This window comes from Barbus barbus (assembly GCF_936440315.1).
Source record: "Barbus barbus genome assembly, chromosome: 22".
In the NCBI taxonomy this organism is placed as follows: domain Eukaryota; kingdom Metazoa; phylum Chordata; class Actinopteri; order Cypriniformes; family Cyprinidae; genus Barbus; species Barbus barbus.
Genome location: NC_136750.1, coordinates 30,506,593 through 30,519,852, shown reverse-complemented (window position 1 = coordinate 30,519,852; position 13,260 = coordinate 30,506,593). Strand labels below are relative to the sequence as shown.

The following is a 13,260-nucleotide window of genomic DNA, read 5'->3' as shown; positions in this document are numbered from 1 at the left end:
AGCCAAATATTGTCCTATCATAACAAACCAAACGCTAATGCGAGTGTGTTTCTAATGCCGTGTCTATGGGAGGGATGATAAATTCCACATCGTTCTCTCTTCTGACTGCCCTTATCAGTCTCTCTCAATTTGTTACATTTTATTGAAAGTCATGAAAACACTATTATTAAGTTGCAATCACAATTTTTGTTAAATTCACAATGAGATTTTTTGTTTTCTCCCCAAATCGAGTAGCCAATAAAATCAGTGTTCTGAATCAGTGTTGGGTAAGTTACTCTAAAAAAGCAATTAATTACTAATTACATCTTCAACAGTGTAATTAGATTACTGTACAAATTACTCTCTCCAAAAAGTATTACTAATTACTTTCTAAATCCTATATCGACCTCGACAAGTTAATGATACGAGGATAAACATGAAACGGTTCTTTGAATTCTTTCAAATAAATAATCAGAATCAGAATCAGAATCAGATATCATAATAGATAACTGCATAAATTATTCTGCTCACTCTTCAGATTAGAGTCCAATTCTCACTATTAACTATGACTTTCTCCTCAATATCCTCCTAATTACTGCTTATTAATGCTTAGTAAAGTAGTTAAGTTTAATAATTGGGTCAGATTAAGGATTTAGAATAAGGTCTTGCAGAATAAGACATTAATATGTTTTTAAATAATAATAAACAGCCAATATAACAGTAATATTCATGCTAATAAACAACTAGTTAATAGTGAGAACTAGACACTAAAGTTATATAAAGTTATATTCATAACTCACCAAAATATTTAAAGTGAGAAGGGTTCATAAAAAGCATGCATTTTAAAGATAGACTTTACATTTTTATGTTAAGTCCAGTATTGTATTGTGTATAAATGTTCTAAACACAGTATTAAGTTCAATCACATAAGAAGTAACTGTAATTAAATTACAGAAAAAATATGAGTAATCACTTACTTTACTATTTCCTAAGAGAAAAGTAGTTAAATTACAGTAACTAGCTTCACCCCACACTGGTTCTGATCACAGGTAACTGAGTAAAACTGAACCGGATGCTTTATAAAGCGCAGAGCAACACTCCTGCATCAGATTTCTGACGTTGTTTCTGCGGTTCTGCAGGTGGATCTGGATTCTTCAGGATCTGCTGGGAATCGCGTTCTGCCTGAACTTCTTGAAAACCATCAGCCTGTCCAACTTTAAGGTGAGCTGTGTGTTCAAACATGAAAAAAGGAGGATCTTGCGCTTGGTTCCATTCACATGCAACGCAATCTCAAGTCAATAGAATCCATCAAAGAGCAAAAAAACTCAATTCTTGAAATCCAGCATCTGATGTGTGTTTGCTCTCTTCTGCAGATCTGCGTGATTCTGCTCAGCCTGCTGCTGCTCTACGACGTCTTCTTCGTCTTCATCACGCCGTTCCTGACGACGGTGAGTATCAGCGGATCCAGCGGCTGCTCTCGTTCTCATCCTTATCAAAAACAAGTAGTTTAGAAAACAGAAAAAAGGCAACTTAAGACAGTAAGACTTTTGAGTTCTCTCAACAATAGTTTTTTTGTTCTTCTCAGTAAAGATACTTTGTTGTATGTGTGTGACTGTGTCTCTGTGTGTGTGTGTGTGTGTGTGTGACTGTGTCTCTGTGTGTGTGTGTGTGACTGTGTCTCTGTGTGTGTGTGTGTGTGTGTGTGTGTGTGTGTGTGTGTGTGTGTGTGACTGTGTCTCTGTGTGTGTGTGTGTGTGTGTGTGACTGTGTGTGTGTGTGTGTGACTGTGTCTCTGTGTGTGTGTGTGACTGTGTGTGTGTGTGTGTGCACAAATGTGTATAATGACATGGGTATGACAGCTATTACAAGGAGAAGGTGATTTATGAGGACATGTCCCCATTTTTCAAAAGGCTTATAAATCATACAGAGTGAGTTTTTTTGAGAAAGTAAAAATGCAAAGTTTTCTGTAAGGGGTAGGTTTAGGTGTAGGACGATAGAAAATACAGTTTGTCCAGTAAAACCATTACACCTATGGAGAGTCCCACAATTCCCAAAAACAAACATGAGTGTGTGTGTGTGTGTGTGTGTGTTTCAGAACGGAGAGAGCATCATGGTGCAGGTGGCTCTGGGCCCCGGCGCTGGAGGGAAGGTGAGCACAAGTGCATCATGTGATCTGTGTGAATGATGTGCGGCTCGCTAACAGCACCTTCTGGTTTTAGGGTGGCGCGATGGAGGTTCCAGGCGACAACTCATCCTCCTACGAGAAAGTAAGACACATACTCTCTCTCTCACACACACACACACACACACACACACACACACACACACACACAGCAGATACAGCACTAGTACTACTTAGGGGTGGGAATCTTTCAGTACCTCACGATTCGATTAAATATCTATTCACAATTTTTCGATTTTTAATCATGATTCACTTTTTTTTTTTAATCAAATTATTTATGCACACTGGACGTCACGAGTATTTTGATACAAAACACACCAGTATCTGAAATCAGTGTTTCCTATTAACTATTTACTTCCTAATAAATAAAAGATTTTACACTTTTAGTTTTTTCCCCCATGCCATCTCCATCTCCAACAGCTAACACAGAAATTATGTGTCATAAATACATATGCATATTCTTATTTATACAGCTGTACAGTAAATAATGCACAAATCTGGACATAAATCTTCTGCTCTAGATTTATACCACAATATTAGTACTATTTATTTTAAATTTTTTCATTTTAGTCTTATTTAAATGTTCTTTCTGTTCTCATGTAATGTATGCATGTATGCACCAAGAGCTCCTGAAAACCCACAACAAATTCCTTGTGTGTTTGCACACACTTGTTGAATAAAGCAAATTCTGATTCTTATTCTAAAGGGAATAAGTACAAGATGGAAAAAATATATATTTCAATGCTTTCTCTCACCATTGTATCATTGGGTAATTATAGTGTATATAAAATGCGGCCATCGGGGAGCTGTTATTAATATGCAAAACATTGAAATCTCTTTTGAATGCACGCTCTCGTTTTACTTTCACTTTCGAGATTCACGATCACACGTACTCTATATACTACAGATCGCATGAGATGTTTGTCAGTGGTGCTCAGGAGCTGCAACGATTTTTTATAAATTTGTGAATCGATGCAAATCGCTAGAAGACTGAATCGTGATTCATATGTGAATCGACCCCGATACGGTATAAACTCAAGATTGCAAGAAAAAGCAAGAATTGAGATTAAAAGTCACAATTATCTTAAAAAACAATTATTCTGTGGTGGAAGCAGGAAAAACTATGAGATGTAAACTTGGAATTGTGGAAAAAACATCAGAATTCTTCTGATATGTTTTCTCATAATTGTGAGGAAAAAAGTCAGATTTGTGAGATATAAACTTTAAAAAGTATAAATATAGAATCCCGTTGTGAACATTTCAGTCTAATTTCACCTCAAAATCAGAAGAAAAAATTATTAATTACATTTTGCAAGGAAAAACACTGCAAAAAAAAATGCTTTTCTCACTTAGATTTCAAAAAAATTCTTAAATCAAGAAAATAATCTTATTTCAAACAGAAAACTTTTTTCTTGTTTCAATCAAAAACTCAATTAATTTTGACATGATTTTTCTGAAAACAAGACAAATTTTTACTTGTCTACAAAATCCTTCTTGATTTAAGAATTTAGATATTTTGGCTAGAAACAAGACAAAAAAATCTAAATAAGAAAAGGATTTTTTTTGCAGTGAATAAAGAACCATTCTATTTTTAAAACATTCATAATTTAACTGATATTATGAAATTATCATTATATGGTGACATTACTGAATTACAATTTAAAAGTATTATTATTATTTTTAATCTATAGTGATGAATCTAATGAGAATTAATATTTTGTGTAATGATGAATGTTTGCTGTTCACACATCGTTTCAAAGCAGCTTCACAAAAAATCATGATGTTGATGTTTATAATATCTTCAAGCCTTATTGTTGCATTTAGCAGATAATGGTTCACGTTCCAATGATATAAACAATCAAGCAGCTGAGATTAGTATCCTATTGCTTTATGTGAGTGTCCATACAGGTAAAGGATGTATTTCTATATAGCTGTGATGATATGAAGCGTGTGTGTTTTCCAGCTGCCGGTCGTGATGCGTATCCCACAGTTCTCTGCGGTCGCTCAGAATCTGTGTATGATGCAGTTCTCCATTCTGGGATACGGTGACATCATCATACCAGGTGCGTGTTTCACGTATATCATACACGCATCTGATAATCAAGAGCAAGCACGAGCTCACGCCAGCAGCTTTAACTTACTGATGAACGAGGAACATTCAAATTAAATCAGGTCATCAGTAATTACAGAACTCAGAGATGCAAACATTACCTTATATGTCCAAAACTGTATTTTTTCACTTGCTGCAACATTTTACAAAAATTAAGACTACATATTTAAATGTATTTGGTCAAAATCCCATGTTATAAAAGATGAAGTGCTATTTAATACAATATTGGCTGATTAATTGGCTGATTAATCAGAAACAACCAAGGGCCAGTTGCATAAACTTAACCACCGACTGTGTCTTAAGAACTAGTACAACTAGGGTACAACAGGTCTAAAGGCTCATCCGAAGAATAAAAGTGCTTGTCACTGCGCCCAAAGTGTATGATTGCAGAAATATATACGTTTGTATTGAACATTTATGGAGCTACAGATTTTGTGTGATAAATAATCATACAAGTCATTTATTTAGTTTAAAAATCTTATAAATGTATGAAGTGGCAAGAGGGGTGAAAGACACACAATACTGATACAATTAGCTAAAATAATGTCATAAATCATAAAGAAGATAAAGCGATTCTCATTTGCTACTTAAATCTACAACATTTTAAAAAACATAAAATATTAGATCGATTAAGCACAGAATCAATTTTGCGAAGGATCAGTCAAATATACAGGTGCATCTTGAGAAGCGGATGTTTTGGAAAGTGCTACGCCACGTTTTTGTGCCGTCTAGTGCTTTAGATGAAAATAATGTCTATGGCGCCGTTAGCCCTGTTGTACCGTACCCTTGTAAGACCCACTTTCTCATTGGATCTAAGCAAGTCTCATAGGTGACCTATGTCAGGTGAGGAGTTTGCATCTATGAACTCAAACCCAGTGTTATAGAAGAACGTTGGCTTTGGCTCCAGTGTGTGTTTATGGCTGTTTCTGTCTGCAGGTCTGCTGGTGGCGTACTGCCACAGGTTTGATGTGTGGATGGGAAACTCCAGAAGAATCTACTTCATCTCCTGCGTCGTCGGTACGAGCATCATCTGCTGTGCTCGCAGGACTCACAGTAATGCTGAGTTCAGAGCAATAACCATAACTATAAAGCAGGGCTGGGTGATTTTTCAGATTTTGATTCATTCAAATTAAATTTTTTGCCACTATTTTATTTTTTAGAAATCGAGGAATCGCGATTTTGAATTGAAATATTACCAAATGTTAGAATTAGACACTTTCAGTCAGGTTTGCATGAAAAAGCAGAAAAAAAACCTGTGAAGAACTACTAATGTGTGTCTGATATTTCATGTTTGCATCACGGTGACAGACTGAAAACTGCTGTTGTTTTACAGAACATTTATAGTTAATAATAGTCTACTGCTGTTATACTTCAGTCATTTTGAATTACCTGGACTTTTGAGATTTTTTTTAAAGCATTTTCCTTATTATTTCTGAAAATATAATATGTATAAGACAAGATGTAGTTCATGCATCTTTTCTACAAAGATATTCAACAAGTGATTTTTCCAAGTGCACTTGGAATAGAATTTTCTTTAACTAGAGGATTAATAAAGAAAACGTTACTTGAATCATGCTGTAGTTACATTTTCAAGTTGACTAGTTAAAAATCACAAGAAATCGAGAATCGGTCAAACATTCTGGAAAAATCCAGATTTAATTTTTTTGCCAAATCGCCCAGCCCAAGATAACTACATTAGCATCCACACCAGCGGACGATATCGTCTGTTTATTCTAAGCACACGCTCATCTGCCGCTTTTAATTCTGGCTCGTTATAGCAGGATGATTCTGATTGGGTGTCAATGTTTTATTATGCCTTTATCGTTATTGCTGTGGTGTGGACTCTGCTATTCTATAACATTGAGAACGATTTTTACAACTATATCTTTATCGTTATCTTTATAGTTATCGTGCTTGGTGTGAACGGGCCTTAAAGGGATAGTTCACCCAAAAATGAAAATTCTGTCATTAATTACTCAGCCTCATGTCGTTCCAAACCCGTAAGACCTTCGTTCATCTTCAGAACACATATGAAGATATTTTTGATGGAATCTGAGAGCTCTCTGACCTCAGATGATGCTAACCCTGGAACAACATCTAAAACCACCATATTTTGCTTGATCACAATGTTTAATCGCAGCATATAATCATTGCAGTTAATAGTGTTCACCGTATGTTTGATTACATGTAATTGGTAACTAACTGCATGATTCTTACTGTACATTTCTGCCATAGTCACCACTAATAACCTACTCCTAAATATGTGACCCTGGACCACAAAACCAGTCATAAAATTGAGATTTATACATCATCTGAAGCTGAATAAATAATCTTTCCATTGATGTATGGTTTGTTATGACAGGACAATATTTGTCTGAGATACAACTATTAGAAAATCTGGAATCTGAGGGAGCAAAAAAATCTAAATATTGAGAAAATCTCCTTTAAAGTTGTTCAAATGAAGTTCTTAGCAATGCATATTACTAATCAAAAATGAAGTTTTGATATATTTACAGTAAGAAATTTACTAAATATCTTCATGGAACATGATCTTAATATCCTAATGATTTTTGTCATAAAAGAGAAATGTATAATTTTGATCCATACAATGTATTGTTGTCTATTGCTACAAATATACCTGTGTTACTCATGACTGCTACTGTGCTCCAGGGACACACATAATGTAGAAATTATCTGTAAAGCTGCTTTGCAACAATTTGAATTGAATTTAATAATTTATTCAGTAATTCTTCTCCCCAAGTTCCTGTCTTCTGCCATCTTGGAGAGTACCCCAGAAAGCAATCAACATAATCAGTGTTGTTTACGCTCAGTAGAAAGCGTGCGCATGATATAAACAGCATAATAAACAGCGCTGATTACATCGATTATGTTCTGGGGTACTCCCCAAAATGGCAGAAGACGGTAACTCGGAGAGAATAATTGTTGAATAAATTGGTATTCTTGTTTTATTTGCGCATAAAGTATTCTTGTAGCTTTGTAAAATTACAGTTGAACCCCTGATGTCACATGGACATCGATCTCCTTGCTACGTTTCTTGATCGTGTTAGGATCCTTGCTGTCTATGGAGGATCAGAGAGCTCTCAGATTTCATCAAAAATATCTTAATTTGTGTTCTAAAGATGAAGGTCTTACGGGTAATTAATGACAGAATTTAAATTTTTTGGGTGAACTAACCCTTTAGCGTGTGTGTTGTTGTGCAGCGTACAGCGTGGGCCTGGTGCTGACGTTCGCAGTGATGCTGCTGTCTAAGATGGGTCAGCCGGCGCTGCTCTACCTGGTTCCCTGTACGCTCCTGACCAGCGCCGTCCTCGCCTGCGTCCGCAAGGAGTTCACACACTTCTGGAGCGGCTCCGGAACCTACCAGGTGAGATCCAGTGATGGATTAGTCCAGTCTGGATTAGGGATGCAACAATACCATTTTTCAGATCCGATCCGATCCAGAAAAATTCTGAGTATCGGCCGATTCCATTCCGACCCGACACCAGTGCAGTTTTTATTTTTTTTAATCAATGTAGAATTTCTATACTTCTGTGTGTTGACCCGATCATAACTCTTGTGTGTGTTAAACACAATCTACTAAATATGGACGACTTCACTTTAATGTCAAATATTCTAGAAAAATCATCAGTGCACAATTTTATAAAATCTAAACATTTAGTGAAATAACATTATTTGTACTTTGAACTTGTAATGTTTTAGTGCTTTCATGAGGTTTAACAATAACGCAGAATAGTATATGCGGCACAATATCGGATTTGGGTCGGTCTCGTCTGACCGATAGCCGATCCGGCAGAAAATGCCAATATCGGAGCCGATACCGATACTGAGCACCAGATCGATGCATCTCTAGTCTGGATGTGATTGTTTGTTTGTATCGCACCTTTAAAAACAACTTAAATCCCAATGTGCTTTCCAATAAAAACAACATTCAGAAACCAAGAACATTTAACAAAACATTTAAAACTCACAGCAAACAACAAGCTCAACCAAAAGCTTGCGCAAGTTGATGGCCTTTTAAGTGAGATGACTCGTGTCGTACAACATCTGGACACGTATTCACAAAACATCTTCAGGCTAAAAGTAGCTCATAACTCGCCGGTTTAGGAGATAATCTTAAAAATAATGGGTGTGTCAGTCCTAAATTTAGGACTCCTAAACTTTTGCTCTAAGAGTATTTCACAAAGCCGCTAAAACTAGTTCCTAAATCTGTGAAAGGTTAGGAGCAGTGAAGAGGACTCTTAAGCCACAAACTATCCTAAAATAGCTGTTTCCGGCAATCTGCCTCTGAACGTAAACATCTTAGAAATATTTGATGATAATGAGCTTTTAAGAAGGTATCTCCTTTGGTTTTGGAGGTTATCCCAGCTCCAGATTTTCCTTTGGTTATATCCTTGTTTTCATTCACCAGCTGGACAAGAAGTAACAGATGTTCTTGTGTCCAGTTTGTGTTTTTTATTTTATTTCTATTTCTTAGCGTTTGCATATCTCACTATCAGCCAGGATTATTCTACTCTGTTAATTAAAAGGCTGTTTATATGTAATCCACTAATTGTTTTTGAGAAGCACACATGTAAGAGGCTGACAGTTAGCTGAAAATATACTTGACACAAATCTTTATTTGAATATGGCAACATATCGCGCTCTACAATATTGCTTTATTGAATAAATCTCTGACAGAGACTATCAGCCAATCACTGTGTGCATAGTTAATAAGCATGCTGACATCATCCATAGCAACGAGCTAAACCCCGCCCCCTTACTCTGAGCTGAAGACTTCTCTCTAAACCTTAGTAAAAGTTTGTCTCCGCAGCTTTGTGAATAGGTTTTAAGAGAAAACTCTTAGCTAAAAACTTTTACTGCTATTTAGGAGAACTCTTAGTGATCTGATGAAATGTTTTGTGAATACGGGCCTGATCTCTAGGGGCAGGTTATTCCACAGACGGGATGCCGCAACAGAAAAAGCACAGTCCCCTTTAGATTTTAAACGAGATTTAGGAACCTTTAACATTAATGTTTGTGAAGACCTTAATAGCCGAGTCGTAGAGTCAAAAAATGTTAAACATTCAATGTGATGGATAGGCCTATATTATTTGAAGATGTATGTATCATGTAATGGCCAAATCATAATAATATATATAATATGTACATAATAATATACCTCCTGTAAATGATGTAGGCTTACAGTGACATAACAGTACCTTTACATTACAGATAGTCCATTTAAATTAAGATAAAAAGATACAATTCCAGAAACAACTCATTTTGAACTTTCTGTATTTGATCATTTTTTCTTACCAAGTTCTTAAAAATTCCAGCCACAATCAGTAAAAACAATGTACTGCATAATTACAAATGATTAAGCATATAAATCATCAGTTTGTTGTTTTACACGCATGCACACAGACATTATTTCATACATGACAGTTGTGAAAGTCATGAAAGTCAACAACATTTTGAGTGATCTAAGGGTGAGAATATAAATTACCACATGTGACCCTGGAGCACAAAAGCAGTCATGAGTAACACAGGTATATTTGTAGCAATAGCCAACAATACATTGTATGGGTCACAATTATACATTTCTCTTTTATGACACAAATCATTAGGATATTAAGATCATGTTCCATGAAGATATTTTGTAAATGTCCTACCGTAAATATATCAAAACTTCATTTTTGATTAGTAATATGCATTGCTAAGAACTTCATTTGAACAACTTTAAAGGAGATTTTCTCAATATTTAGATTTTTTTGCTCCCTCAGATTCCAGATTTTCTAATAGTTGTATCTCAGACAAATATTGTCCGATCATAACAAACCATACATCAATGGAAAGATTATTTATTCAGCTCCCAGATATGTATACATCTAAAAAAAAAAAACTGGATTTGTGGTCCAGGGTCATTTTCAGGTGCACTATGCCTTTAAACCGATTTCACTTTCTAAGGTCATGGGTTTGATTCCCAGAATGCATGAAGTTTGAAGGCCATCTAAGTCTGCTAAATTAGTTAATGCACTTGGAGCAAGTTAAAGTTTTAAAATCTTAACATTTTTGCCTAAACAACAATAATACAGCTGTTTAATGGCAAAGAGAACTGAGCATGTCTGAGATTTGTCTGCGTTTGTATGCAGAAGGTTTTCTATAAGGGGTAGGTTTAGGTGTAGGACGATAGAAAATACAGTTTGTCCAGTAAAACCATTACACCTATGGAGAGTCCCCACAATTCACAAAAACAAACATGAGTGTGACACGTGTTATCTGAGATAAAGATATGTGTTTGTGTGTATGCTGTGTTATAAGGCTTGAAATGTGACTTGGTCTCCATCAGGTCCTGGAGGAGTCTAGGAAGCCCTTGTTATCAGGTTTGAGCTCTTATTTTAGTCCGTTCTTCATCACTCTTGCTCAGTGCTGACCTCTGTCTGTCCGTCTGCGTGTGTTCCTGCAGTTTCCTGTTCTAACGCCTCACTTCCTGCAGTGCACATGTTCACCACGTGGTGGCGCTAGAGTATGAGATTGTCTGTGTGACCTAGATGAGCTGCTTGTGTCTCTCCAGCATGTTATTTGGTTTCTCAGCCTCTTGACTGATGTAACGAACACGCGACTCGTGAGCATAAACCTAAAACATCATCACTTCACCTTCACTGAATGTCAAACAGGACAACAGTGATTTGTTTTGAAGTTTTTTTGCCCGACCAGTGCATCTCATTCACTAATAAATATATGGATTCCTCATATTTGCACTCAGCTAACGCCTGATTCACAACACAAGCATACACGCATGAATTTGCTTTGAAAGCTCATTGTAATGAATTTGTAGTATTTTAAATGAAGGACTGCATTTCTGAGGTGTATAAAACTCACCCAAATCTTCTCCATATAACTGCTTTCTGCACAATATATGTGTCCCTGCAGCACAGAAGCAGTCATGAGTAGCACAGATATATCTGTAGCAATAGACAACAATACATTGTATGGATCAAAATTATACATTTCCCCTTTATGACAAAAATCATTAGGATATTAAGATCATGTTCCATGAAGATATTTTGTAAATGTCCTACCGTAAATATATAAAAAGTTAATTTTTGATTAGTAATATGCATTGCTAAGAACTTCATTTGAACAACTTTAAAGGAGATTTTCTCAATATTTAGATTTTGTTGCTCCCTCAGATTCCAGATTTTCTAATAGTTGTATCTCAGACAAATATTGTCCGATCATAACAAACCATACATCAATGGAAAGATTATTTATTCAGCTTTTAGGTGATGCATAAATCTTAATTTCACAAAATTGACACTTAAGACTGGTTTTGTGCTCCAGGGTCACATATCTTCTTTACAGCCTTTCATCACTCTCAGAAAACATGTAACTCCAAAATAAACTCTAAAGATGCGCAGAAGGATCCTCAAAGTCAAACACACACACTCATTATACAGATCCAGACTATAGTCCACTCATTAGCAGTGTGCATCTGTATTTTCATGCAGGGGAACTTTGCATCTCCAGCTTTATTGCAGCTTATCTTACTCTTTTATTGTATATATTTTACTAATATATATTATATTTTAATATTACGTGCTGTCAAACGATTAATCGCAACCAAAAAAGTTTGTTTACGTAATATGTGTGTATATACTGTGAATATTTATGTATATATAAATACACACACATACAGTATATATTTTAAAAATATTTCCACGTATATATTTATATTCATATAATTGATATTATATATAAATATTTAAAATCTATAAACTTAACATTTTTCTTAAATATATACTGTATGTGTGTGTATTTATATATACATAATAAACATACACAGTACACACACATATTATGTAAACAAAAACCTTTATTTTGGATGCGATTAATCGTTTGACAGTAGTATGCATAAAATAAATTTTAATAATATATTATATTTTTATTGGTATGCATTGCATATTTTTAAATATAAGCATTAAATATGTATAAAACGTGATTTATTTATTTTTTTATGTATAGGCATGATTTCAATAATAAATTTTTGTATGTTATGAATCATGATTTGTGCAAATTTCACACATAAATTCATGAATACACAGTTAGTGAATGAGACACATTGTTTTTTACATACTACTCAGTAAATCAACACTAAGCCAAAATTAAACAACTTATTTACAGATGATCATTTTTTGTTTTTTTAATGCCACCGGTAGTTAAACTCAGAAACTGCTAGAAATCTTTCCAAGTTGCTGGAGTTTTTGTTTTATTGTGTGTCGTGTCGCTACATCATCTGAGTGTTTCTGTGTGATTGAGTGTGATTTCTCATCTTCTGAGTGTGACGTCTGTCTCTGTCTCTTCAGATGGAGATGCTGGAGGAGTGAGGAGCTGCTGATGTGAAGGGAAATACGCCAGCTGTAAACCACTCTTCATGACCTGATGGGAATGTTGTGTGTGTTTCAGAAATCTCATCATCACTGGGACACTTTACTAAAATGATTCTTTAAGGGGCCTTAACCATATCAACCTGCTGTTTTTTGTCTTTCACTTTTTTACGTGATCATTTTATAACATTGAGAATATTTGACAAAAACCTAATGAATATTTTAACACTCTATCTCTGTAATCAAAATAAATACAAATCTGGAAACCAAACAGAGGATGATTGATCATTGCAGAGTTATGTTACAGATGTTATGTGACAGAATCCAGTCATTCACGTTGCCTTTGTTTAGTCAAACCCAATGACATTTGGATGACAAGCTGATGAACTGCTTTAGTCTGAATGAAAGTGAACGTTTGAGGTGGTTTAATTAAAACACACAGATGTGATTGAATAAGTGTGAACACTGACCTCTGCATCAAATGAACTCTGAAGCGGATCGACTGATATCCCTAGTAAAACATTTATTTATTTAAAATACATTTATTTCATACCCTAGTGAAAAATAAATATGCTTAAATGTATTTGAAATACATTTAATTT

At 35.1% G+C, this 13,260-nt stretch overlaps 1 protein-coding gene across 2 annotated transcripts in view; it reads left to right on the top strand.

Annotated features, from left to right (window-relative positions):
- The window catches only part of LOC306888110 (signal peptide peptidase-like 2A), a 19,761-nt gene extending 6,820 nt beyond the window's left edge, over window positions 1–12,941 (top strand). The window contains exons 8-16 of one of the 2 annotated variants that reach the window (XM_079446256.1): window positions 1,119–1,200; window positions 1,353–1,427; window positions 2,075–2,128; window positions 2,199–2,246; window positions 4,125–4,224; window positions 5,208–5,288; window positions 7,493–7,656; window positions 10,621–10,654; window positions 12,638–12,941. In XM_079446256.1, the coding sequence (XP_079302382.1) occupies window positions 1,119–1,200; window positions 1,353–1,427; window positions 2,075–2,128; window positions 2,199–2,246; window positions 4,125–4,224; window positions 5,208–5,288; window positions 7,493–7,656; window positions 10,621–10,654; window positions 12,638–12,669 (670 nt within the window). In that variant the 3' untranslated portion in view covers window positions 12,670–12,941. The remainder of the gene's footprint in view (window positions 1–1,118; window positions 1,201–1,352; window positions 1,428–2,074; window positions 2,129–2,198; window positions 2,247–4,124; window positions 4,225–5,207; window positions 5,289–7,492; window positions 7,657–10,620; window positions 10,655–12,637) is intronic. The other variant, XM_079446257.1, reaches the window with a different exon arrangement.
- The last annotated feature ends 319 nt before the right edge of the window (window positions 12,942–13,260 follow it).